Consider the following 26,636-nt stretch of genomic DNA (forward strand, 5'->3'; position numbering starts at 1 on the left):
ACAAACATTTAAATACTCATTCATTCCATTAATCACACATACTCCCCCACCCCCTTACCTGAACTGCAGATCTCCCACTCGCAGACTTCTGCAGGGGCCCGGCTGTGCGAGCAGCTTCTCTGGCCCCAGCAGAATGAGGTCTGATTAGAAGACGACCTCGATTATAAGCATTTGCTCTGGAAAAAACCTCGTCTTATAATCGAGCAAATACGGTACTTTATTTTAATCTGCATATTTTATTAAAGGCTAAAAATTACAGTGAAAAATGAGTGCGGCCCTCGCACGTATAACATTTTCATGAAGTGGCCCACTGCAGAAAAAACTTGGACACCCCTGTTGTAGGGTATAAACCAAAACAAAGACTGATTTATTTTAGACACACAGGGCTGGATATATCCAGCAAAACACACATTAACATAAAAACAAGATATTGGGATACAAACCGCCCCCTTAAACTGCCTCCCAGAGACAACAGGGGCGGTAACGGGATTAACAATACAATAGGGTCCCAAACTCCACTATCTATTACTGGCCCAAATCAGTTCCAGGAATGGCCGGGGTAAATGTCTGTAGTGGAGGAACTGGGGGGGGGGGGGACTGATTTATACACATTAATGCACCATGGGGTGGGAGGGATATGATATTAAACTGAAACAATATTGGTCACTCCCTGCTTGCAGATTCTGGCTGTCTGCCGGAGATAATCCTCTCAGCAAGTGATGGGATGATATACTGCTGGGGGTAGCCACAGAAGTCTTTACAAAGTCAGGGCCCATAGTCAGTAGGGAGGAGGCTGGCTGTCAGGCCTCTCCAGTGGCCCCAGTGATGGAGGTTTCCATCACAATATCATCTAATTTATTTTACAAAAAAATATGGTAAAAACATTCTGCTCTCATTTAAAAAAATGTTATTATTTTTGGTGGGTTTTTTGCTTTTCTTACATCAGGGCTTGACAAATTTGTTGTGATTTTTTTTAAACTAACGGTTAGGAGTGATCTGATCATCATCAGCCCACTTACTAAACTCACAGCATTTGACCTGGAAGCACCCTGGACTTTCAGGTCAGTGCTGTTTTTTGTTGTTTTTTTTTTATTTATTTTTTTATATATTTTTTTTAACGCTTTCAATGCTGATGTTCCATTGGAGCACAGCATTGCCTGATATTTAGTCCCCACAAGCTTGTGGGGACTAATATTAACCCCTGCAATGCCACAAATGTGTTATGCACAGCTGTGGAATTGAAGGGGTTAACGCTGTACTGTCGCTCTCATGGAGCGATCAGGCAGCAGGGGGGTGTTGTGTCAGGTCCCCACACTCATGTGGAGACCGAACAACCCTCTCCCCCTGTCCCTGAAGCTGCCTCTGGCAGCTGGGATGCAATTGCTGGTCTATAGGGGAGTCTCTCTGATGACTGCTGTAGGCACTTGTGTGGGGACCCAATCAACACTGAACCCCCTTTCCTGAAGCTGCCTGTGGCAGCTGAAAACGCTATTGCAGGTTTTCCTGCAATCGCGGTTTCAGCCTACAGGATCACTCCGTGGGAGTGATCTCAGGCTCGGGGGCGGGCTCTGAGTGGCTGTGCTGTCTGCCCAGACTCCTGGGTCATAAACCATTTATCTTAATCTGGTCATCCTGTCCCATGTCCTATTTGAAGCTGGACAATTCAAATCATATATTTTTGGAATTAGACAATGACAGGGTATTTCAAATTGTGGTAACAGCCTTTGTCAAAGTTAGTGGTAGTAATTTTGTGTGTGTGTTTTTTTTCACACACACATTGTACGCTAGGTGTGAATTTACAACTTCTTGTATATGTCACTTCAAAACACCCCAATATGTGTTCAGCATCCTCCGAGTACAATGATACCACCCATGCATGGGTTTGTCTGGTTATCTAGGGGCTAAAAGGGCACATTTGGGAGTCACGCATTTTTATTTTTTTGGGGAGGGGGGGTTTGAAATCGGATCAGCCTACACCCACGTCCTATTTGGGACATCTCTGAAGTCGACCAATTCCATTTACCCCATCAAACCACATATTTTTTTAAACTTGACACCCGCTGGTATTTCAAATTCTGGTATTTTAACTATTTTCATACACTAATCTACGACCAGCCTTGTTTTGGGGCTAAAGGGCCTCATTGGGAGGAGTATTTTTCAATGCCAAATTTTGACAATTGGTCATCTTGTGCCCATACCTTTTTTTTGAGAAATCTTTGAATTGGCCAGTTAAATTTATCTCCATCAAACCATACATTTTTGAAAATTACACACCCCATGGTATTAAAATGCTAGTATTTTAACTCTTTCCATGTCAAGATCTGCTCATAAAGGTTCCCCTTAGGATGTCATGGTGGCATCACTGTGTTTTTTATTTTTACATTTTATACACTATTTTTAACTATTTTACATTTTAAATTTTCTTTTTTTTGTTTTTTTTTGTTTACTTTACTGATCACATAGTGATTAGTAAACTGGGCTTCACTGAACTGCATGGTTGACTACAGTACCTGCAGTCAACCTGCAAGGGGAGACAGACCCTATGGGAACTCTTATTTTGAAAGGGCACTGCCATCTTGTTAGAGGCAGCATGTCTCTAACAGGTGGCCTTTTGAAACACCCCTAGGAGAGATCAAACGGGTCTCCTTTTTGTGTTGCTGAATGCCTCTATATTGAGGACACCAGATGAGCTTAGGAGACATCACTTGATCGTATCCAAAGCACTTTATAGCAGCCGGGCGCTGCTATATTTGAAAGGCATACTTCCATTCAATATGGTAAGTACGATCGCTCCTATAAGCCGTCGTTAGGGCCCCTCCATTTTGTTTTGGTGTTGCTGACTGGCTCTATGTAGAGGCATTGCAGCAACACCAGCTGAGCGAAGAAAGTAATTTTAATTAATTTAGTTACCTACCTGTGGCAATAAGGCACTTTTCATAGGAGATAAAAGTTCCATCATCTAGTATCACTTTATTCTCTCGAACATCCATGTGTATAACCTGCATAAAGACATCAAGACAAGAAAATCAATGCTTTCTCACTTCCCTGGTATACCCCATAATAATTTATTGGGCATACTTGAAGATAAAACATTAAGAAGTTCTGGTACATCGTAATAGTCTATCTTATCCTACATATCATTGTGTCTCCCACAGTTGATAGGTTAATAGCTTTGAGAAAGATTATTTTGCATACAATTTTTTGATTACTGGCCTTACTTTTTTTCCAGTAAGCACTGAAACACCTCCATTTTCAGCAGACGTCAGCTCGTCTGGGGCCACATAAAAGGAAGGGGGCTGGAAAAAGATACTATAAAAAAAAAAAAAACCAGGAATCAACAACCCCAAAACAAGTTTTTTTGCAGTGCAAAATTCTTATGACTTTACCTACTTAACACTTTCTATCTGTTCTTTCACAAATGACATGGGTGCTTTTAACAGGTCATATGTTTGGAAGTACATTTGTCCATTTCAACTGGATTGGCCCTTTGTAAAACGCAAGTATTTCACAGTATACAAATAACCCATACGAATTGTCTTTTGTCCTAAGTAATATCTCCCACCTCCTCTCCTTGCCATTCCATTGCTTGAAATTCAGGGTTTGAGCAACATCAGGATCTTGGGAGAACCAAAGCTCTTTGGAAAGGGGTGGGCGCATGTATGGAAGATCTAACTCTTCTGATACTATCAAGACCTACAAAAAAAGGTGAACAAAACATGAAAACACAGCATTTCTACAGTAAATATAAAGTAGATCTGTCAATATTCTCAAATCTATGCAACTATGACCATCCATAATTCTTTGAAACAATAATAGACACAAACACATGTGATATAAAAACCCGCACGGGGATGAGCTAGATCCTTACTGTATTCGCCTTGTGAGGAAAATAAATTATGCAAAAAAAAAATGTTGAGGGAAGAAATGCATTAATTAAATATCCTAACTGAAATAATTGGGAGAGGACAATCAGGATTGACTATACCGTATGCCCCACCTTCTGATGGAACTCTGAAGGTCACTATTAGCAACTTTTAAACAAGGGCATCATACCTTTGTTTAACGAGGGAAGATTTGCCCTCGATTAAGAATATCCTTCTCCTGACACACTACAAAAGCTTTCATAAATGCCACCCTTCAAAAAGTATCTATATCCCTAGACCCACAGGAAAGGAAGGTGCACAATTAAAGTAGAAAATATTCTCAAAGTGGTCATATTGGATTTGGAGATGCTGAAACCTTAAGTAAAGATGTCACAGGATGACCCATTCCAGTCTCAAAGCATAAAAAAGGAAATAAGAATCTCTAAAATGGGAAGAAGTCAAAAAGTAATTGATGAGGGAGAATATGTAAGGGATCACAATGTACACCAAAATATCACATGACACAGAAAAGTGATTGCATCTACCACCCAACAGAGGATCATCCAATGGACAGCCTCATTACCAGTTTAACAAACAGGAGATTGTTTAGGATTAGAAGAATATAAATAAAATAATGGTATACAACTGTTTATCAACCAATGCTTGCAACAGATAGGATGAAGGAACAATGGAAATTGATTATATTCTAGGGCTGCAGCTAACGATTATTTTCATAATCGATTAGTTGGCCGATAATTTTTTCGATTAATCGGATAAAAAATAAATGTATTATTTTCATTTATTTAAAATAATTTAATAAACAAACAGGATGTTAAAAACAAACAGCAAAATAAAAAAAACCTGGCATTTCCTGTGTTTATTTCCCAACTTTCCCAACCTGCCCCCCCCAGTTATACACATTTGAGCCCAGGCTTGCCACACTACCTCCCAGATATGCCACATACCCCCAGATATGCCACTCCGCCTCCCCACATATGCCTTATATAGCCTATATGCCTTATACCCCCTGATATGCCTTATAACCCCAGATATGTCACACCGTCCTCCCCAGATATGCCATATACCCCTAGATATCCCATAGTGCCCTCACAGATTCACAGACTCATTCACAGCACACCGACACAATACTTTTATAAATAAATACAGGGTTAATCTTCACTCCTCCAGGATTTAGATTCCCTTTAGTTTGTCCCCCTTTACCTCTAACTGCACCTTAAGTTAACCTTATTAAATTAATTAAATTAACCCTAAAGACCCCAATAACCATAACTGCTCCTAAATTAACCCTAAAGACTCCATTACCATAATTGCCCCTAAATTAACCCTTAAGACTCCATTACCATAACTGCCCCTAAATTAACCCTAACTAGCCCATCAACCATAACCCCCACTTCCCCTAACTTTCAGCAGCCCAAATATTAATTCTAAACTCTATACAGTAGCCGTGTGGATGCTATAAGGAAATGGGCAGGGCCAATCAGCAGTGACTACAGGGAGGGACTGGGAGAAAAAGGGGCAGGGCCAATCGGCAGTGACTGCATGGAGGGACTGGTAAGTAGTAACTGCTGCTGTGAGTCACACTGAGTGAAACGAATTATAAAACAAGGGGTATTTTATAAAAGATAAAAATCGATTCAACTAATCGATAATGAAATTTGTTGCCAACGAATTTCATTATCGATTACTTGTTGCAGCCCTATTATATTCTATAATTTAATATTTTACAAATATTTTTTACATATATATTTATTAAAAAAATGCATCCTATCTCTAATAGTGCATTTACAGAAATTAATGTATATCTAAATAAAAAAATACATGGAAATATGTAAACAAAAGAAAAAGGGAAAAAGAAAGGGAAAGGGCCATCTGGGCAATAAGCTAAACCGCACTAAAAGTTTAGTTTTAGTAAGAGTCATGGGATTCGAGAACAACAATATCTACAAAGGGATAGGTTTACTAAATCTAAAAAGGTATCCATCTAGAGTACTGGATCCCAAATTAAGAGTGCACGACCACCATATGTGAGCGTACAACTCGCAGTGGCATCGGCAGGGAAGGGCCGGGCAGGGGGGCATTGCCACACGTCATGCTGTGCCCCCCAAATTGAAACACCATACTTTGTTTTTTTTCTTGTGCAGCCGCAAGAAAGCACTGATTAACGCAGAGGAGAAAGAGGGGAACCAAGCAGTCACTTACGAATACGTTTTCAGCAACCACTCGGTGCAACCTCCGTCTCCTCCACAAGGCCTCTGTCTCGGTGCCGGCGCTTCATGCTGACCACCAGAATATGACGTCATGTCCAGACACTCAGCAGCACAGAGACCTCGGGCTCCCACCACAGGACTTCAGCAAGGTAAATAAACTACAAAGGGGGAGGGGGAAGATAGTGGGAATGGGTTAGTTAGAATATTGAAATAAAGAGTGAGAATAAGTGAGAGAATGAAATGTGTGGACGAATTGTATGAATGAGTGAGAGAATGAAAGAATTAGTGTGAGTATGACTTAATGTGTGGATGGATTGTATCAATGAGTGAGAGAATAACTGTGTGGATGAATTGCTTGAATGATTTGTGAGAATGCATTAATGAATATATGTAAATGATTTGTATGAATGGGTGAGAAAATGATTGTGTGAATGAAAGTGTGAATTAGTGAGTGACTGTATAAGTGTTTGTGTGTATCAGATGTATAATTGTTTTGTGGAAAGGCAAAGATGGCACAGGCAGGGTGCTTGGGGGCCAAGATGTCACAGGCAGGATGTTTATGGCACAAAGATGGTACAGGGCAGACAAAGATGTCTTATGCTGGGCTGTTTGTAGACAAAGTTGATGCAGGCTGGGCTGCGTGGGGACAAAGATGGCAAGTCCCATGTGTGTAATCTTGGTGCTTGTCATATTCTATGTTGGCAATGTGGACGCCAGGAGTGTTCAACCTGTGATCTATGCCTGTAATTTAGAGGATTATATCTATACCTTTAATGCCGAGTTTGTATGTGAATTCCAGTTGATCCACACCTGCAAACCTGGCTTTGTGTGTTATTCAGTTGATCTATATCTGATATGCTATTTTCACATATATTATGTATACCTGCAAATACAGGGTTTGTATGTCTTATTCAGTTGATCAATACCTGCTAAATTTGTGTGTTCTGTTGATCTATATCTGCTTCTGCTATGGTATGTTTCCATACTTTATGTATACCTGCAAAAACTGGATTTGTATGTCTGATTCTGTTTGTGTGATGTATACTTTCAATGCCGAGTTCACATGTAAATTTCAATTGATCTGTACGTGCAAAGCTGGGTTTGTGTGTTATTCTGTTGATCTATAGCTGCTTTGATATATTTCCGTACATTATTTATGTATACCTGCAAATATAGGGTTTGTATGTATTATTCAGTTTATCTATACGGGCAAATGCTGTTTACATGCGTTGTTTAATTTATTTATACCTGAGCAACAGGGAGTAAGAAAAATAGGAGGTATGTTTTGTTGAATGAGGGGGACAAAGGGACTCTGGGGATGAGAGGACCTCTGAATGCCACAGTAGGGTCAGAAGGAGGGAAGACTGCACTGACACTCACAGTCATGAATCACACCCATTTAAAGGGATATGTAACAAACAATAATTCATTATATCCATGAGAAAATTTAAATAAGGTTCCCCTCCTAAAGCATGCCGTAGGTACGACCATGGGCTCAAACGTGGCCACCTCATATGCTAAATGCTGGAGAACTAATTTATTAAGGGATAGATTTGAAAATGATTTTGTATACAGTGATCCGAGATTTTCCACACACAAACACAAGACTGATGGCCACTCCAGAACCTTCCCCTTTTTTTGCTGTAACCACTGGAGGGTCAACTTGGCCTTGTGCCTAGGGTCATTGTCATGCTGGACTTCCATGCGCAGCTTTCTTGGAGAAGAATGCAAATTGTCTGACAGAATTTCTGATACCATGCTACATTTACCTTTCCATCAATTTTCACAAGATTCCTTGGGCCTTTAAAACTCACACATCCCCAAAACATCAGTGAACTACCACCATGTTTCACATTGGGTTGGTATTCTTGTTGACTCCAAACTAGTGTGCCAGAAGCTGTGAGGCATATGTCAGATTGATTTTCTGTATTTATATAGTTATGATTAGAATTACTTGTATTTTTCAGTTGATGGCGATATAAAAATTTAGGCTAGAATGCAATATTCCTCCTCAAATGGACTAAATGGGCTAAACCCATTTACAGTAGTATGGAAGATACCAAATACAGCCACTTAAAGAAGCAAGTAATCAAACGGATTAGAAAATAAACTCTCAGATCAACAGTAATATATTTTTTTTTCTTACCCATTGTAAGAAAATTAACCTCATCCGGAAAGGGAAACAGTATTAAGAACCCTCTTTCAATGACACACAACTCACCAGCGGCGGAGAATGAAGCAGTAAAAAACGTAACATCTTAATTCATCAGCTATATAGAACAAAAAAAATACACTTCCAGAGACAATCCTTACTCCAGAATATTCTACAACTCGCACCTGAAGCTACGATTTTCATAATCGATTAGTTGAATCGATTTTTAAAATGAGTTTTTTTCAGAGCAAATGCTCTGAAAAACTCTCCTCCTTCTATAATCCGACCTCAAATAGAGATCGGATCAAAACACTCGAATCCAGATCCCCCGCAGAGCTGCAGGAGCCTGGATCCTCTCTGCCACCCGGTGAGGGTCTGTGCAAAACGCGCATACATCCTCCGCTTCTCCCCTCCATTTCCGCTGGGGCTTCTATTACTGAACCCGGCGTCATGTGACCTTCCGTTGCTGCTTCCATCATGGAAGCCCCAACGGAAGTGGAGGGGAGAAGCGACTGCCGGAGAGGATCCAGATTTGGATTTTAGTGCGCAGTGTGCGCAACCTCCACTACTTCCCTTCACTGCCACCTGCCCCACCAGGGGTTAATATATCAACAGAACAGGACGCAGAGTGAGGTTAACCCGCTCGTTTAAGTAGCTTTTATTTGGCTTCCTGTGTCCTCATTGTACTGTTATTGTGTGTTACAATATCTTCATATCCTTTGTTTCTATGCACTTTGTTCCCACGTGTCGATTGTACACTGTGACTTTATTTGCAAAGCTCTGTACTGTGCATTGTATATTTCTTACCATACGTGCAATAAACGGAGAATTGAGAAAAAAAAAATATATCAACAGAAGAAAAACAGGACAAGTAAGCACCACTGGGTAAGCTAAGCCTGGAGTATTATCTTTATTTTTATGCTCATTTGCCCCGTGTTTTTTCTGTTGATATATTAACCCCTGGTGGGGCAGGTAGATTTTTTTTTTTTCGGGATCTATTAATTATGTGCATTGTTTAATTTTTGTTTTTTCTTTTTTGATTGCTGTAATATTTGATTTATTGTTTATATTGTCCATATATTTATATATATTTATAGTGTATTGTGTATTTATTTTATTGTCTATTGTCTATATTTATTTTTTTCAAAATCCAAGTTTATTTGGTTTTTCAAGATGTTTTAGAATATGGGAGGGGGGGTACAGAAGGCAAAAAAGGGAAAGGGGAAAGGGGGGGCAAGGAACAAAGTGTAAGGCATTGGTACAGCAAGTGCAATAGTACATGGTAACAAGGCACAACGTACAAAATGAGCATAACTGACACAGCGAAATGCAGACGTCACAGGCGAAACAACCCCAAACAAATATGAAAACGCGCCCAGCTGAGCCCTGGTAATGGAAGTCGGTAAAAAGAAACACACCCCAACCGAACGAGGCAATTACGAAGCGCGTCTACCCATGAAAGAGAGCCAGTGGAACCAGGTAGCAGTGTAAGCCTCCCTCTGTTTAAGAGAGGTGGCAGAGAGGTCCTCAATCACCCTAATGTCCTCCACTTTGGACATCCAGGCGTGCAGCGTCGGAGGAAGAGCAGACTTCCAGCTGAGAGGGATAAGGCACCTTGCTGCGTCAAGTAAGTGACGAATAACAGATTTTTTATAGCACGAAACAGGGAGCGACGTGTGGTGTAGCAGCATGGACAGCGCCTGGTAGGGAGGGGGCGAGTCAGTAAGCTCTACAATAACCTCGTAAACCTCCTTCCAAAAAACCTGTAACACGGGGCAGGACCACCAGATGTGGATCATAGTACCAACATCGCGGCCGCACCTCCAGCAGCAAGCGGAGATAGTCGGGAACATGACATGCAACTTCTCGGGTGTGCGGTACCAGAGAGACAGGAGTTTATAATTAGTCTCCTGGACCTTGGTGGCTCTGGAACTCTGATGGGTGAGGGAGAATATTTTGGACCAGTCCGCGTCAGAGAGCCGCACGTCAGAAACGGATTCCCACGTCAGACAAAACGAAGGGGGGGGGTCCGTCACTCCAGACAGTAGCAATGAATAGAGCATGGAGATGGCCCCCGCCGGCGGGCGCCCCTGGGTGCATAAGGTCTCGAAGACCGTGAGATCCCTATACAAGCACCGCTGATTAGGAAGGGAAGAGATGTAATGCGTTACTTGGAGGTAAGTGAAGCGGTCCAGCCAGGACGGCAACCCGTGTGTGCGGAAAGCCGTAAAGGGCAGGGCACCCCGATCACCCAGAAGTGTGTGCAAACGGACAGGCGGAGGGACCCCCAAGAAAGCCAGCCTCCCCCGGGCCCGCCCCGGCGCAAAGTCCGGGTTCCCGTCGAGGGGCAACATGGGAGAGGACGACGAGGAGAATCGGGCCCGACCACCCACGCACCTCCAGACCGCTAGGGTAGCTGAAATCAGAGGATGTTGCTCCACGCCACAGCCGAGCCGCGGACCCCACAAAGCATGAAGGACACGACCTCGAAGCGAACCCAGGTCGTGTCCTTCAGGTCGTGGAGCAAATTGGAGAGCTTACCCCTCAACGCCGTTAACTCTCGGTAGGACTCAGTAGAGAGAGAGCGTTTGTGTGCAGTTTCGAGAAGGGAGATCTGTTTGGTGAGCTCAGTAATCTCGCGATTACGTGCCTTCTTTCGCTGCGCCCCCTGCTGAATAAGAAAACCTCTGATCACACTCTTATGGGCCTCCCACAAGACCAACCGGGACATCCCCTGCGTATCATTGCTCTGGAAGTAATGTTGTAATTCAGCCTCAATCTGCGCCACCATAGTCTCGTCCGTCAAGAAAGAATCATTCAGTCGCCACGTCCACTCCCCGGCTCTACAAAGCGGTGACGACATGGTCATGAGGACGGGAGAGTGGTCCGACCACGTTAGCGGCAAAATAGCGCCGACTGTAAGAGGTCAAGATGGGGGTGGGAGAGAAAGATATAGTCCAGTCTGGAGTAACGATTGTGGGGAGGCGAGAAAAACGTATAGTCCCGAGCCGTGGGGAATAGGGTAGAGAGGTCCTGAAAGAGGGATACCTGGTGACCCTCAAAGTCCCAGAGTCTGCGGGCACGTGCCTTATGCATAATAGCATCTTTTAGGGAAAAGCTGTGCAGGCAGCAAATGACGTCCCGAGGGGGATCCCCCGGGCCTCCACCAGGACGAAGCGCCCTGTGCGCACGGTCAAATTTCATGGGTCGCCTACCCGGAATCGCAGGTTCTCCCAGAATCATTGAGAAAAGTCTATCCAAAATCTTACGGAGGTCTTCAGGGCGCTCCCCCTCCGGCAGGCCCCGCACCCGTATGTTGGACCGGAGGCCGCGGTTATCAACATCCTCCAAGTGATAAAATAAATCGGCTAGCTTGGCGGAGAAAGACCGGTCCAGAGTAGTAACCCGGTGTTCAACCTCCCTCAGCCTGGTCTCTGCAGTGCTGAGCCTCGTGTCCAGGCGTCCCATGTCTGCACGCAAGGCCGTGACCTCCGCCCTGACCGTCTGCTTCACCTCCGCCACGAGCATGCTAAAATCATCTTTGGTGGGGAGCGAGGAGAAGATGCGTCTCCAGTCTCTCGAGGTAGGTTCCGGAGAGCCCCCCAAGTGCTGCTGTGAAGGAGCGTCGTCGTCCGAGGCCTGGGAATCAGTGTGGGTCGGCGCCATTTTGGAATCGGCACGCTGTGACTGCAACAGCGCCGGAGCGTGGAAGTACTCCCTCAGGGAGGACGAGGGAGGTTTGGAGCTGGTCCCCGGCGTAGCAGGGTCGAAAGGTACCTTTTTATTCCTGCCCATGGTGCAGTGTACGGGTGTGCGTGCGGTCGGTAAAGGCAGGTGGCGCGGAGCTCAGCAGTTAAGCGGCCATCTTCCGTCTATATTTATTAACCCCTTCAATCCCAGAGCAATTTTGCCATTTTTGCGCTATGTCGGTTCAGAGATTATTCTCCTTTCCTGTGAATAGTGTACCCATGTAAACTATATATTGTTTTTTTCAAGGAGAGATAGAACTTTCTTTTGATACCATAGTTGGATGATTAGCTGAAAATTTAGAATGAGAAATTTAGTAAAAACCAGAGAAAATTAGAAAAAAACCTGATTTTTTTTACATTTTCCCTCTGAATCCTCACAAAATTAGGTAAAGTGATGGAAAATCCCCTCCAAGTTTATCAATTCAGGTGTCCTGATTTCAGAAATACCTAATTTATATAGATGTTCCATACCTTCCCAGCACCAGGGAGCATACTATAAGGTGTACATTTTTTGCATAATTTTTATGCCTATGGCTTAACGGGTTTGGGGGTTGTGAACAGAGGCAGGAGGGTTATACTGGCTAGATGTTATGCTAGGGCAATGGGATGTAAGGTTTTTTAATTATATTTTTTTATATATATATATATATATATATATATATATATATATATATATATATATATATATTTTATTTTTTTTTTATTAATTTTTTTTTTTTTACACAAAAATGGTTAGAGGTCCTCTTAGGGACCTCCTGAACATGCCAGTGATGTCACAATGACATCACAGCTCACATTATTTTTTTAGTATTATTTATATTATTATTTTAATGATTTTTTGACTATTATTTTTTAAATGAATAAACTTTTTTTTCTGCTTTTCTGTTTCAGGACGGGAGGTGGAGTGAGAGACATGGTTTCTCACTCCCCTCCCCACGATCCCCCTGCACCGATCACACTGTGATCTCTATGCAGGTCCTCACAGACCTGCACAGAGATCGCAGCGTCTGTGCCTCATCGGAGGACAGGATACGATATCCTATCCTCCGAGCTTCCAGGTTAAGTCAGAAGTGACGCAACCCGGAAGGGCATTTGAAACTGCCCGATCGCGCGATCGGGCAGTTTGAAACGTAACAGCTTTCCGGCTTTCATGCCGGAAGCTGTTACAGCAGATCGGACAGCAGAAAGCCGGCAATGCCGGCTTCTGCTGTCAGTGGGGAGTCCAGGCTGTCAAACGACAGCCTGGTCTCCCGTGCAGCGGCAGGGATGTGTCCCTGACGCTGCAAGAAAGGCTGGACGTACCGGGACGTCCAAAGGGGTTTCTTAATAGGCGTTTTATGGACGTCCCGGTACGTCTATAGGGGATTGAAGGGGTTAAAGCATTTATTTTTATACCTATTTTAGCGATGTCAGTTTTTCTTATATCAGGGGGGGCATAAGACATATCAGGGGGGCACAGTGGCATTAAGGGGCTATAAGGCATATCGGGGGGGGCACAGTGGCATAAAGGGGCTATAAGGCATATCAGGGGGGCACAGTGGCATAAAGGGGCTATAAGGCATATCAGGGGGCACAGTGGCATAAAGGGGCTATAAGGCATATCAGGGGGCACAGTGGCATCTCAGTGGCATATAGGGGTAAAAGGCATTTCAGGGGGCATGGTGGCATATCAAGGTTAAAAGGCATATAGGGGGCTATAAGGCATATCAGGGGGGCACAGTGGCATATCGGGGGTTATAAGGCATATCAGGGGGGCACAGTGGCATATAGGGGAGTATAAGGCATATCAGGGGACAGAGTGGCATATAGGTGGTATAAGGGGGCACAGTGGCATACAGGGGGGTATAAGGCATATCAGGGGGACAGAGTGGCATATGGGTGGTATAAGGGGGCACAGTGGCATCTCTGACATATAGGAGGGTATAAGGCATATATGGGGGCAGAGTAGCATATAGGGGGTATAAGGCATTTCTGGGGCAGAGAGGCAAGCTGGGGGTGAGATGTGCATAACTGGGCAAAAATAGTTTACATGAATATTTACTAGTAAAGCTTTTTTGCTATTTTTGGGGTTCTTGTTAAAATATAGCTTTAATTATTATGTCAGTAAAATAAGAAGGCAAATCGTGAAATGCCATTGTGATAAAGAGATAAAAGTGTTAATGGCACATCTTAATGTAAATTATTATTTTAAATAAAATTTTTAACGAAACATTTGCATATTGTTTTTTTTTTATCTGATTAATCGAAAAAATAATCGGCCAACTAATCGATAATGAAAATAATCGTTGGTTGCAGCCCTCAAAAAATTGTAAACACAAATGGAATATTTCTACAGAAAGAATCAACGGTGTCTCACGAGGGGGAAAAAAAGAAACTGGCAAACCTTGCACAGGACAAGGACATCCCGAAAAAAAGATTAACCTATTTTACCTCTGAAAATATCCACTGAAACTGTCAATGTCCCTATCTAAGCTAAGATGGTTAAGATCCATGAAAGCAACACTAAACAATACTAAAGACAATACTAAAATTGTTAGCATCTCGAATCATTATCTATCAATACCTAAGAAAACAGTCTGATCCAAGGGGTTTACACTTTGACCAAGCACAAAACTGGACCATATTCAATTATACTCAGACAAATAAAATGCCACATCCAGTCTGGTTAATAATGGGAGAAAAAAAGAACAAAGACTTCACACCTGCAACAGGACGTAATATAAAATTGGACAACTATATTGAAAGCTTCCGCACAAGAGTAGCATCCCTCGCTACCATGCAACAGAAAAAAAATCATACACAACCTCCTACCTCCAGATGACAAGAGCGGATCAGTAGTCATCATGAACACGCATGACTACATTGCAGAAGGAAACAGACAATTGTCTGATGAATACCACTACTACAAAAAAAAAAATTGAACCAGGACCCCACCAGGGAATATAAAAAAAGATATTAATAATCGGATCCTTCCCAAAACACATGCAGCAAGAATTCGAAAATCTTGTGCCTCCAAATCCTCAAATAGGGACCTTCTACATGCTGCCCAAAATCTGCAAGCCAGGCAACCAATGACAACCCATTATAACAGGTATGGGAACACTTACTGAACCAATATCTGGCTTAATAGAAAATATTCTTAAACCTCTAGTTATCAACACTTAGTGCTTTATACAGGACACCACAGAGTTTCTTAATAAACTGAGCCAAGCCACAAACCTACCTGCTACTACTATACTGCAACCATGGATATGGATTCTTTATATAGTAACATCCCCCATAAAGATGATATTGAGGCCTGCATCAAATTCCTCTCCTCCCGCATCACACACAAATATGATAGTGAAACTATCACCAAGCTCATAGCATGTATACTTACGCACAAATTCAATTATTACCACCTACAAATGACCGGGACAGCCATGGGCACCAAATGTCACCATAATATGCCAATCTTTTCATGGCTGACCTAGAACAGAGATTCCTGCAAACTCAACCCCACAAACCATATAAATTAGACTTGGGCGTCGGCCAACTCTTCGTGTTCGTCTTAGTCTTCCTGTTCATTCTGTTCCTGTGTACATTCTTCGTGTTCGTTTTTTCCTTTTTCTTGTAGAAGGGGTTAATACTGGGTTAATGCGTTGCGGACTACACAGCAGCTTTGACGCCAGGATTTTAAATGTCCGTACGAGCAACTCTATTGTTCGCCTGCAGGGACCTCCCTGCCATCAACCAATGAAGTACACCTGTACCCTGCTGGTGACCAATAGAGTTGCTTGTACAGAACTTAAAATCCTGGTGCAGCAACTTGGCCGGCAGAGACCACTGGTTTCCCTGCTCCAGCGTACGGACTTTTAACTGTTGGAGCAGGGAGACCAGTGGTCTCTGCCAGCCAAGGTGCACCGTAAGGAGATAAAAAGGCCTATTGTAAACCTATTGGTCGTCTGCAGGGGCCTCAACCTAGGGATTTCCGCTTCCATTAACCCCTGCAATGCTGTGTAGATAAGGTAGGCTAGATGGGGAAGGGACCAAGGAGATTAGTAGACGAAGATTCTTCATGTTGTGTGTCTTCGTATTAGTCTACGTTTTGCCGCCACCATGTTCGGTATCCGGGCTGCGATAACAACGATAACGCAACCTTCATGTTCATTTTCATGTTCGCCCGAATACGAATGCACAAGTCTAACATAAATACGATCGTTATATTGACAACATTTTCATAATATGGACAGAAGGAGAAGAAAACCTTTCAAAATTCCATGAATCTTTCAATAAAACTAAAAAATTTTTTCTCAAAACTTAGTGTGAGCTTCCTGGACGTTGCCATAACTGTCACCAATGGCTCACTCCAATCTTCTGTGTACAGAAAACCCACAGACAGGTACAGCTACCTTTCAATTCAAGCTTTCATCCCAATCATACAAAACAAGGTGTCATCTACAGCCAAGCTATCAGATACCACCATATTTGCTCTGACACTAAGACAAACACCTAAGCGTGCTACCACAGTCTTTTCGGAGGAAGGGCTACAGGTATCTAAAAAAAAATTAAATCTGCCCTAGGAACACCATGGGAAAAGTGATAAAAAAAGATAAAAAAAAAACAAAAACAGGATCCATCTGGTAGTTACCTACAACCCAACTCTGGAGGAAATACGCAAAATTATTAAAAACCTACAGCCAGATACTGGCATTTAAAACAACCACCAAACTTGAGGAAAAGATTGGTCAGCAGCCAACTGTCCTGAGAACAGGTGCTTACACAGAATGGCACTGCACAATGCAACAAATGTGATGCAAACTTTACCAACATATTTTGCCAAACTCTGCATTTTTCACCTCCAGGCCCATCATTTATGACACCTCCCCTTCTCTAACACCATCGCTTGTTTTAAGTGATAACCTCTGTCATGTTGATTAGTATTGGTTCAGACCTGATGGAGAGGATAACTCTTGAAACTCTTAAATATTACGTTAGTCCAACAAAAAAGGTATCACCGTGTACTGCAATATTCTGTGTTTTTGACATCGCGTCTACTGGACTAATAGGACTAAACCCTTTTCGGCCACCGATATATCGGTGCATCCCTAACGCTAGTGAAGCATAACCCATATTATTATATACTAAGCCAGACACTGATGTGGTAGGCCTCTGCCCCTAAAACAGCCTGCCAGTGCCACAGCTGCCCGCCCTAATCAGCCTGCCGGTGCCACCTCTGCCAGCCCTAATAAGCCTACCGATGCCACCTCTTCCCCCTAATCAGCCTGTCTGTTCCACTCCTGCCCCCCCAAATCAGCCTGCCTGTGCCATTTCTGCCCCCCCAAATCAGCCTGCCTGTGTCATTTCTGCCCCCCCAAATCAGCCCACCTGTGCCATTTCTGCCCCTAAACTTACGCACTACCAACTTACTAACATTCATTCACCCACCACCGTGGGGCCATGCAGACGCCCATGCGGCCCGCCTAACATGGGCCCACAGCTTACTGCTGTGGTGGCCGCACACTGTATTATGAAATTCTATTCCCACTCACTTTCCTGCTCCCCTGTACAGGAAAATAGTTTCCTCATACAGTGTACGGGCGCCACAGCAGTGAGCTGCAAGCCCACGTTAGGCTGAAGTCGGACACCCCCCTGATGAGTGGTACCTGTGGCGGACCGCCCCGCCCTGCCCCCCTTTAAGTACTGGACGTGGTCAAGACAAATTGCTGAAGTTCAAACCGAGCATCAGAATGGGGAAGAAAGGGGATTTAAGTGACTTTGTTATGGTTATTGATGCCAGACGGGCTGGTCTGAGTATTTAAAAAAAAAACTGCTGATCTAATGGGATTTTCAAACTGTGTTCTTGAACACGACAATGAGTTTACTGTACTCCAATGACTTCCACAGTCACCAAATCTCAATACAATAGAGTAGCTTTGGGATGTGGTGTAACCCACATGATACCGATGGCGTGACAGGTACATTATTTGAAACAAACTTACGTGATTTTTTTGATCAAGTTAAGACTGTATATCTTGTCACGCGATTCACCTCGTCAGCTACCAATGAAAAAACTATACTATTTGCATGTCATTTCAGCAGCACAACAAGGGAGATATAACAAAGCTTAAAAGGGTGAGTAGGGTAGGTAGTGTTTAGAAAGAAAATGAAAAAAAAAAAAAAGTATGCACATCCCTTCCCTTCAATACCTTTGAGCTGAGCCTCCTTAGCGCTAACCTATATTTTAAGTGGTATAGAAGAGGGGAATAAAAGTAAATTGAGTAAGCTACATGGTACCTCTATCTAAGCATGTAGTATAAAATGTATTCATATATGTATTATCTGGATAAGCCTAAAAATTATTGATCAAAGCCATTGTGCCTTTAAAGAAGTTACTGCATTACTGAGTTACCGAAGTCTGTCTTTATGATCGATACATATAATTTATACCCTCTAGATTGTAAGCTCGTTGGAGCAGGCACTCCTCACCTGTTTCTGTAAGTCAAATTGTTATGTTATATAGTACTTGTTATGTCCTGTATACCCATGGTACAGCGCTCCAGAATTTGATCGCGCTATATAAAAAAAATAATAATAAGTATTACATTTATATTGTGACCTAAAGTGTCACTAATAAATGATCAGATATCAGTTAGAAAGAAAAAGTTCCTTTTTTTTTTTTTAAATATATCGTATTTGCTCGATTATTTCCCCAGAGCAAATGCTCTGGAAAATACCCCCCATCTTATAATCGGGGTCGTCTTATAATCAGACCTCAACTAGGTCTGACTATGAGACTAAGATCCAGATCCCCCGCAGCGATGCAGGGGACCTGGATCCTCCTGTCTCTCCCCCCCCCCCCCCACACACACACACACACTTACCAGTACTTCTGAGTCCCCGGTGCTTAGTCCGGGCAGCGTGTAGAGCTCTACGCGATTCGCGTACACAACTTCCGCTGCAGCCGGGAGGAGGCGCAGTTAGCAGCGGGGGTTGTCTGCGTCCATCGTGCAGACCTTCCCCGGGTGTCAGAGATCAGAGTTTCCCGTGATCTCTGACAGCCGGGGAAGGTCTGCGCGATGGACGCAGTCAACCCCCGCTGCTAACCGCACCTCCTCCCGGCTGCAGCGGAAGTTGTCTATGCGAATCGCGTAGAGCTCTACACGCATATATCCCGGGGCACAGCACTGAAGCCCCGCCCACCGCCTCCACTGCACTGGAAGGAGAGGACACAGAAGAGGAAGAACAAAGAGGAGGAAAAGCGACAGTTACAGAGAAAAGGTAGGAAAACATTCTGTGAGAGTGAATTAGTAAGTGTGAGAGTGATGGGTGTTATGCTATAGTTTAAACTGAATGTTTGTGAATGAGTGTGTGTGATAGCATGGATGTGTAAGTGTGTGTGGGGGGGGATAGCATGGCATAGGGAGGCTGTAATCATATTCCTATCATGCTCAGGTTCCAGCATGTACTGGCTGCCTGAGCATGATAAGAGTGAGATTGCTGTTCGCAATTATATATTTTTTGGTGCAATTTTGTTTTTTTTAACCACACCTTTACTAAAAGTAATAAGTAACACACCAAAATTAGACAGAAAAATGTTATAACAATATATATATATATATATATATATTATTGTTATTGATTTTTTTTTGTCTCATTTTGGTGTGTTACTTTTAATAAAAGTGTTTTTTTTTTGTTTTTAAAGGTGTGTGTGGGGGGGTCATTTTCAGTTTCAGTCAAGTGCTAAATTTTCATTTCGGTGCATCCCTATATAGATATATATAGTATAACGTTCCACCCTTCGCTGTCTGGACTTCGCTGTCAGACTTCGCTGTCTGCCTGAAACTTTGTGTTGCTCATTTCTGTTTCTAACCACTAGTGGCCACCCTTGTCACTCTGAACCACTCAGACTGATTATCAGGTCCAGCTGCACCTTATTACCTGATTTAGCCAGCCTTTATAAACCTGCCCAGCCCTTCAGTCTGGGCCTTGACATTGGCATTTTAGGACTGCCTGTTTGGTTCCTGATCTGCTCCTGAGTTACGGCCAGCGACCCACAAGTGGACTCCACAGCTAAGTGCCCTGCAAGTGGGATATCTGCCGTGTGCCCTGCAAGTGGGCTTCCTGCCGTGTGTGCCCTGCAAGTGGGCTTCCTGCCGTGTGTGCCCCACCCAGAGGGCTTCCTGCCGTGTGTGCCCCACCCAGAGGGCTTCCTGCCGTGTGTGCCCCACCCAGAGGGCTTCCTGCCGTGTGTGCCCCACCCAGAGGGCTTCCAGCAAAGAGACTTTCCTTGTTTATATGTTGTACCATCATCTGCAATACAACTATTATCAGCATCTTCTGTCTGTGATTTATTTCCTGCACCTGTCTGTAACAACCCCAAGCCATCATGCATCGTGGGGTACAGACAGAGCCCCTCATATCCCCTGCACCTGGACTCCTATCAGACCTGATCACCCGGTCCGTGACAATATTATATTATAAGATTATATATATATATGAGTGAGAGAGTGATATACTAGGCCAGACAGCTGTACCCCTGTCAATGTTTGCCTAACGATAGAAGCTATGCAGTTTTAAAGTGTGTGGATCCGCCCCTTTATGCGACCTGGAGCCTCCGCTCGTGATTCGCTCATAATTTACTTATGCTGTGAGAATTTCACCTTTAAAAAAACATTACAGTAAGTACCGTATTTGCTCGATTATAAGACGACCCTGAGTATAAGACGGGCCCCCAAAATCTGAATATTAATTTATGAAAAAAAGAAAAAGCCTGAATATAAGACGACCCTATAGGAAAAAAGTTTTACCAGTAAATGTTAATTCATGTAAACTATGTGAACAATTTTTTTTTATAAAAGCTATGATTGAGAAAAATATTTTTTTATTTCCTTTTTTTTTTTCAACCTGCCCCCCAGTTATGCACATCTGCCTCCTGGCTTGCCACTCTGTCCCAGAAATGCCTTATGCCCCCCCTATATGCCACTGTGACCCATGATATGCTTTTTGACCCCCTATGTGCCACTCTGCCCCCACTCTGGCATTTAGGGGGTTAAAAGGCATATTATGGGGCAGAGTGGCATATAGGGAGGTATAAGGCATTTCAGGAGGCAGAGTGACGTATAGAGGGTTAAAAGGCATTTCTGGAGGCAGTGACATTAAGGGGGTTAAAAGGCATTTCACAGAGCACTTATGCCCCCCATTTAACCCTCCCTCCTCCAAACTTACCGGAGCTTCTGAGTCCCCCATGCGTAGTCCAGGCAGCGTGTAGAGCTCTACGCGAGCCGCGTAGACAACTTCCACTGCAGCCGGGAGGAGGTGTGGTTACAGCGGGGGCATCTGCGTCCATCGCTCAGACCTTCCCTGGCTGTCAGAGATCACGGGGAACTCCCGGCTGCAGCGGAAGTTGTGTACGTGAATCGCGTAGAGCTCTATACGCTGCCCGGTGCTTAGTCCGGGCAGCGTGTAGAGCTCTACGCGAATCGCGGAGAGCTCTACACGCTCCCCGGACTAAGCACCGGGGACTCAGAAGTACCGGTAAGTGGGGAAGGAGGGGAGACAGGAGGATCCAGGTCCCCTGCATCGCTGCGGGGGATCTGGATCTTAGTCTCATAGTCAGACCTAGTTGAGGTCTGATTATAAGACGACCCAGATTATAAAACACTCTGGGACTTTGAGACCTCAAAATGTCCGCTGGGGCCATGCTGCTTATCGGGCTTTGGTCGCGAGCAACAGGAGAACAGGAAGATAGAAGAGTGTCACATAACTTTGCCTCCCCCCTCCATCCTCTGGGGGTGGGGCCAGAGAAGTTGCTCGCACAGCCGGGCCCCTGCAGAAGTCTTCGAGTGAGAGATCTGCAGTTCAGGTAAGGGGGTGGGGGAGGGTTTTTGAGCAAGTATGTGTGATTAATGGAATGAATGAGCATTTAAAATGTTTGTGAATGAGTGTGTGTTAGTATGGATGTGTAAGGGGGGTGGTGGTGGTAGCATGGCATGGGGAGGCTGTACTCACACTCCTATCATCCCCAGGTTCCAGCATGTACTGGCTGCCTTGGCTTGATAGGAGTGTGATTGCTGTTAGCAGTTATATATATATATATATACCTCCAGAAATGCCTTTTAAACCCCTATATGCCACTCTGCCCCATGATATGCCTTTTAACCCCCTATATGCCACTCTGGCATATAGGGGATTAAAAGGCATATCACGGGGCAGAGTGGCATATAGGAGGGTATAAGACATTCCTGGAGGCAGAGTGGCATATAGAGGGTTAAAAGGCACATCATGGGGCAGAGTGGCAAATAGGGGGTATAAGGCATTTCTGGGGGCAGATGTGCATAACTGGGGGGGCAGGTTGGCAAATAAAAGGAAATAAAAAAATATATATATTTTTCTCAATCATAGCTTTTATTAAATATGAAAATATTGTTTACATGAATTAATATTTACTAGTAAAACTTTTTTTCCTATAGGGTAGTCTTATATTCAGGCTTTTTGTTTTTTCCTAAATTAATATTTAGATTTGGGGGGGGTCGTCTTATAATCAAGCAAATACGGTAATACTACATTATCACACTATAAATGTAGTGTTAACCATGAGCGAGCTGTACCAAAAATATAGAATAACAATTAAAATTTAACATTGTGCGCACAAAATTTTGGCTCTGGGAAAATTTTTGCACAAGAGAAATTTTCTGCGCACACCACCTAAGAAAAATTTGACAATCCAGCATAGGATCTGCAGAATAGACATTGTTTTCAGGATATGAAGTAGGGCGGCAACTAACAATTATTTTCATAATCGATTAGTTGGCCGATTATTTTTTCTATTAATCGGATAAAAAAAAATGTACATTTTTTATTTTTTTAAATAATTTAATAAAGCAATGTAGGATGTTAAAAACAAATGGCAGAATAAAAAAAACTTTGATAAAAATGCATTTCTTGTTTTTATTTCCCAACCTGCCCCCCAGTTATGCACATTTGAGCCCAGGCTTGCCACACTGCCCTCCCAGACATATGCCTTATATACCCCAGTATGCCTTATACCCCCTGATATGTCACTCCGTTCTCCCCAGGTATGCCGTATACCCCCCTGATATGCCATAGTGCACTCATAGATTTGCAGACTCGTTCACAGACACAATACTTTTATAAATAAATACAGGGTTAATATTCACTGCCCCCAGGATTTAGATCCCCCTTAGTTTGCCCCCTTTGCCTCTAACTGCACCTTAAGTTAACCTTATTAAATTAACCCTCAGTCCTCAGCATTAAATTAATCATGCAGAGAAGACCCCATTAACCATAACTGCCCCTAAATTAACCCTAAACACCCCATTAACTATAACTGCCCCTAAATTAACCCTGAAGACCCCATTAACTATAACTGCCCCTAAATTAACCCCCACCTCCCCTTTCAGCAGCCCAAATATTAATTTTATACTCACAGTTAGATGAGTGTCACAGCCATGTGGAGGCTACAGGAAATAGGCGGAGCCAATCGGTCATTTGGCCCCACCCATTTCTTCCTCCCTGTCCCTCCCTGCAGTCACTGCCGATTGGCCACACCCCTTTTTTTCTCTGGTAGTGATTGTAGGGAGGGACTGGTAAGTAGGAACTGCTGCTGTGAGTCACAAACTGATTATAAAACGAGGGGTGTTTTTCATTATCGATTAGTTTGTGCAGCCCCAATATGAAGATCCCAAATGTTCTCCATATTTGGGATAACCATTACTTATTCATTTCTAAAAAAAAGGCTAATACGTCTGACATCGTCTTGGTAAACACCCTAGAAGCTGAGGCAAGATAGAAGGGGAGAGGCTGGAACTGCAGATGTAGGACAAAGTACAAAGTACTTGACGTAAAAAAAATTCCTTAAGTAGGTGAGACAGATCAGATGATGGTTTTTTTTTTTGTTTTTTTTTAAATGGCAAATTTCTTTTTTCCCTTTCTTTCTTTGCTGTTCCTACAACTTCTAGTTTAGCTATTACATCTTCCACGTATTTTACTGGATTTTGTTTTTAAACTGCGGATTAATTCTTAGTTCTATGGGTAAAGTGTGAAAATGTAAATATCATGAAAGGTAAATGGTATTTTTGTACTTATGTCATAATTGTGGTAAATAATAAAAATATTAATAAAAGTACAATACGCAATATGCAAAAAAAGACAAACATGCCCTATCAAACATAACTAGTATGTATTGATAGGGATATGGCATCATGAAACATGTCCATGAGTCCATTAGAAAAATACCTTGGGTTGTCAAGATTTGAAAAATACAGGGTTGAATTGAAATTAAGGTGCCTCAAGTGAAACACTGACCTAATACAATTATCTGTCAAAGCTTCAAGTTGGAAAACTGAAATGCACATGTTCCAATTTTGAACCTTGACATACCTATGCATCAAGGATATTGCTGTACTACACGAGTGTCTGATTACAAATCAATAAGTAAAGAGAAGATATTCAGATTCTCAGCCCTTCCTAAATTGCACTCACAATTTACAGCTAGCTTTTATAATTTATGCTAATATCTGTTTAAGTTAACAGTTCTCTTTAAATCCTAGCCTCATCTGTTGTGTCTTAAACCAATCAAATTAACTTACCCTGGCTCTTGGATCTCTCGCACGAATGGAACGGGCAGCAGCAAAGGATGCAGTTCCTCCTCCAATCAGAAGGTAAGGAACATTGGTGATTACATCTTTGTATCGAATATTGTCTTTCAGTGGACCTGAGACAACAAAAGAAGTGAGGATGTTTAGAGCTTCAACCTGCAAGGGGGGCCAGAGTTCTCAAGAGAGACCCTCTAGCTAACTTTCGCAATTTGGTTATTTTTTTTAAAGAATGCATCGCCATCTTGTGAGTGGCTAAGTCTTTCGCAGTGGAGAGCTGTCATAGGTGGGTGTTTGGTGTCGCTGAAATGCCTCGATAACAATCGCCACTTAAACTCTTTTAAAACGGGTGTCCGCCGCCATACAGTGTATAGCGGATGTTGATGCCCCGGGGGGGGGGGGGAATTGGCAGACATGATCCTTAATGCCCATCTCGGTGTTGCTGAATGCCTCAACATCGAGGCATTACAGCAATGCTGTTTAAGCGAAGAAAGTGATCACAGATAACTTTGTAAGCTTGTTTAATGAAATGACGTGACAGGCAGGGTTAGGGTTATTGACTCCACTCTACTGTCCTGCACAGATAACGCCATACAAATCCACAGACTTATGAAAGCTAAACATTTAAAATAAAAGAGGTAGGTTTAGTATAGGGCACTTGCATTGAAAACTGATTGATAAGACAGTGCGTATAAATGGATCACAGATCCTCTTATGAGTGCAAGTTGGGAACCTCAGATGCCAGTTCTGGATCAAGCTCTCTTTAACATACTATGGCAAGAAAAAGTAAATGAACTCTCTGGAACTACCTGGCTTTCTGTAAAAAGTGATCTGATCTACATCTAAGTCACAAATATACACAAACACAATGTGCTTCACCGTGTTTTAATGTTGGTATGCGGTGCCCATATTTTTTTTTTTATTCAATAAAACCACACGTAGTACTGCATGTTGTTTCCAAACAAACAATCTAACTTTATTTTCTTCAGTCTTCAAAACATTTTCCCAGTAGCGTTGTTAAGTGTTCCTTTTGGCAAACTAAGGGCGAGTAGAATTTATATACATTTAATTTTTAAACAGCAGCAACTGTGATGTCCTGTTATGGACTATTCCGGTTTTGTGTTTCTTGGGGGGAGGGGGGCTGGGGGTTTAGGTGCATCCTTCCCTACCAGCATACTTTAGATGAAACAAGCTGTTTTTAGTAGGGATGCACCGATATATCGGTGGCCGTAATATATCGGCCGAAAAGGGCAATATCGGCAAAAACCCAAATTAAGGGCCGAAAATAATCGTCCGCAGTGGCCCTGCTGCTTACCCGGGCAAGCAGCGTCTCTTGTACTCCACTGGGTTCATGCAACCAGGGGAAGCAGGAACCCAGTGGAGTCAAGTGAATGCACGTCACATGACTCTGCTCCGTTCCTTCTTCCCCTGGGGGCGGGACAAGAAGTGTGAGCTACACAGAGGGAAGCAGCAGGGCCCCTGCAGAAGTCTGCAAGTGAGAGATCTGCAGTTCAGGTAAGGGGGTGATGAACTAGTATGTGTGATTAAGGGAATGAATGAGTATCTGTGAATGATTAGTGTGTATATATACACACACACACATATATATATATATATAATTGTTAAAGGCATGTACTGATTGCCTGGGCATGATATGAGTGTGATTGCTGTTAATATTAATATTGTTATTTAATTTTTCTGTCCAATTATGTGTGTGTGTGTGTATATATATATATATATATACCGTATTTGCTCGATTATAAGACGAGGTTTTTTTCCAGAGCAAATGCCCTGAAAAATACCCCTCATCTTAGGTTGCCAGGCTGCTTACTGGTGCTTTGGTCGCGAGCAGCGTCTCTTCTTCTAGCAGCAAGAGAACAGGAAGCTAGTAGAGTGTCACATAACTCTGCCTCCCCCCTCCTTCCTCAGGGGGCGGGGCCAGAGAAGTTGCTCGCACAGCCAGGCCCCTGCAGAAGTCTTCGAGTGAGAGATCTGCAGTTCAGGTAAGGGGGTGGGGGAGGGTTTTTGTGCAAGTATGTGTGATTAAT

General features: G+C 43.1%; 1 protein-coding gene across 1 annotated transcript in view; it reads right to left on the bottom strand.

Moving 5' to 3' along the window:
• LOC149282328 (apoptosis-inducing factor 1, mitochondrial-like) overlaps positions 1 to 24,672 on the bottom strand; it is a 124,413-nt gene extending 99,741 nt beyond the window's left edge. Inside the window, exons 1-4 of the mRNA XM_089498362.1 lie at positions 24,583 to 24,672; positions 3,563 to 3,693; positions 3,219 to 3,309; positions 2,915 to 2,999 (exon numbers count right to left, since the gene is read on the bottom strand). Coding sequence (XP_089354488.1) covers positions 2,915 to 2,999; positions 3,219 to 3,309; positions 3,563 to 3,657 — 271 coding nt within the window. The 5' untranslated portion in view covers positions 3,658 to 3,693; positions 24,583 to 24,672. The remainder of the gene's footprint in view (positions 1 to 2,914; positions 3,000 to 3,218; positions 3,310 to 3,562; positions 3,694 to 24,582) is intronic.
• Positions 24,673 to 26,636: the final 1,964 nt, after the last annotated feature.

This window comes from Sceloporus occidentalis, unplaced genomic scaffold, assembly GCF_023333645.1.
Source record: "Sceloporus occidentalis isolate IW3139 unplaced genomic scaffold, rSceOcc1.0.p SCAF_119, whole genome shotgun sequence".
Taxonomy (NCBI): domain Eukaryota; kingdom Metazoa; phylum Chordata; class Lepidosauria; order Squamata; family Phrynosomatidae; genus Sceloporus; species Sceloporus occidentalis.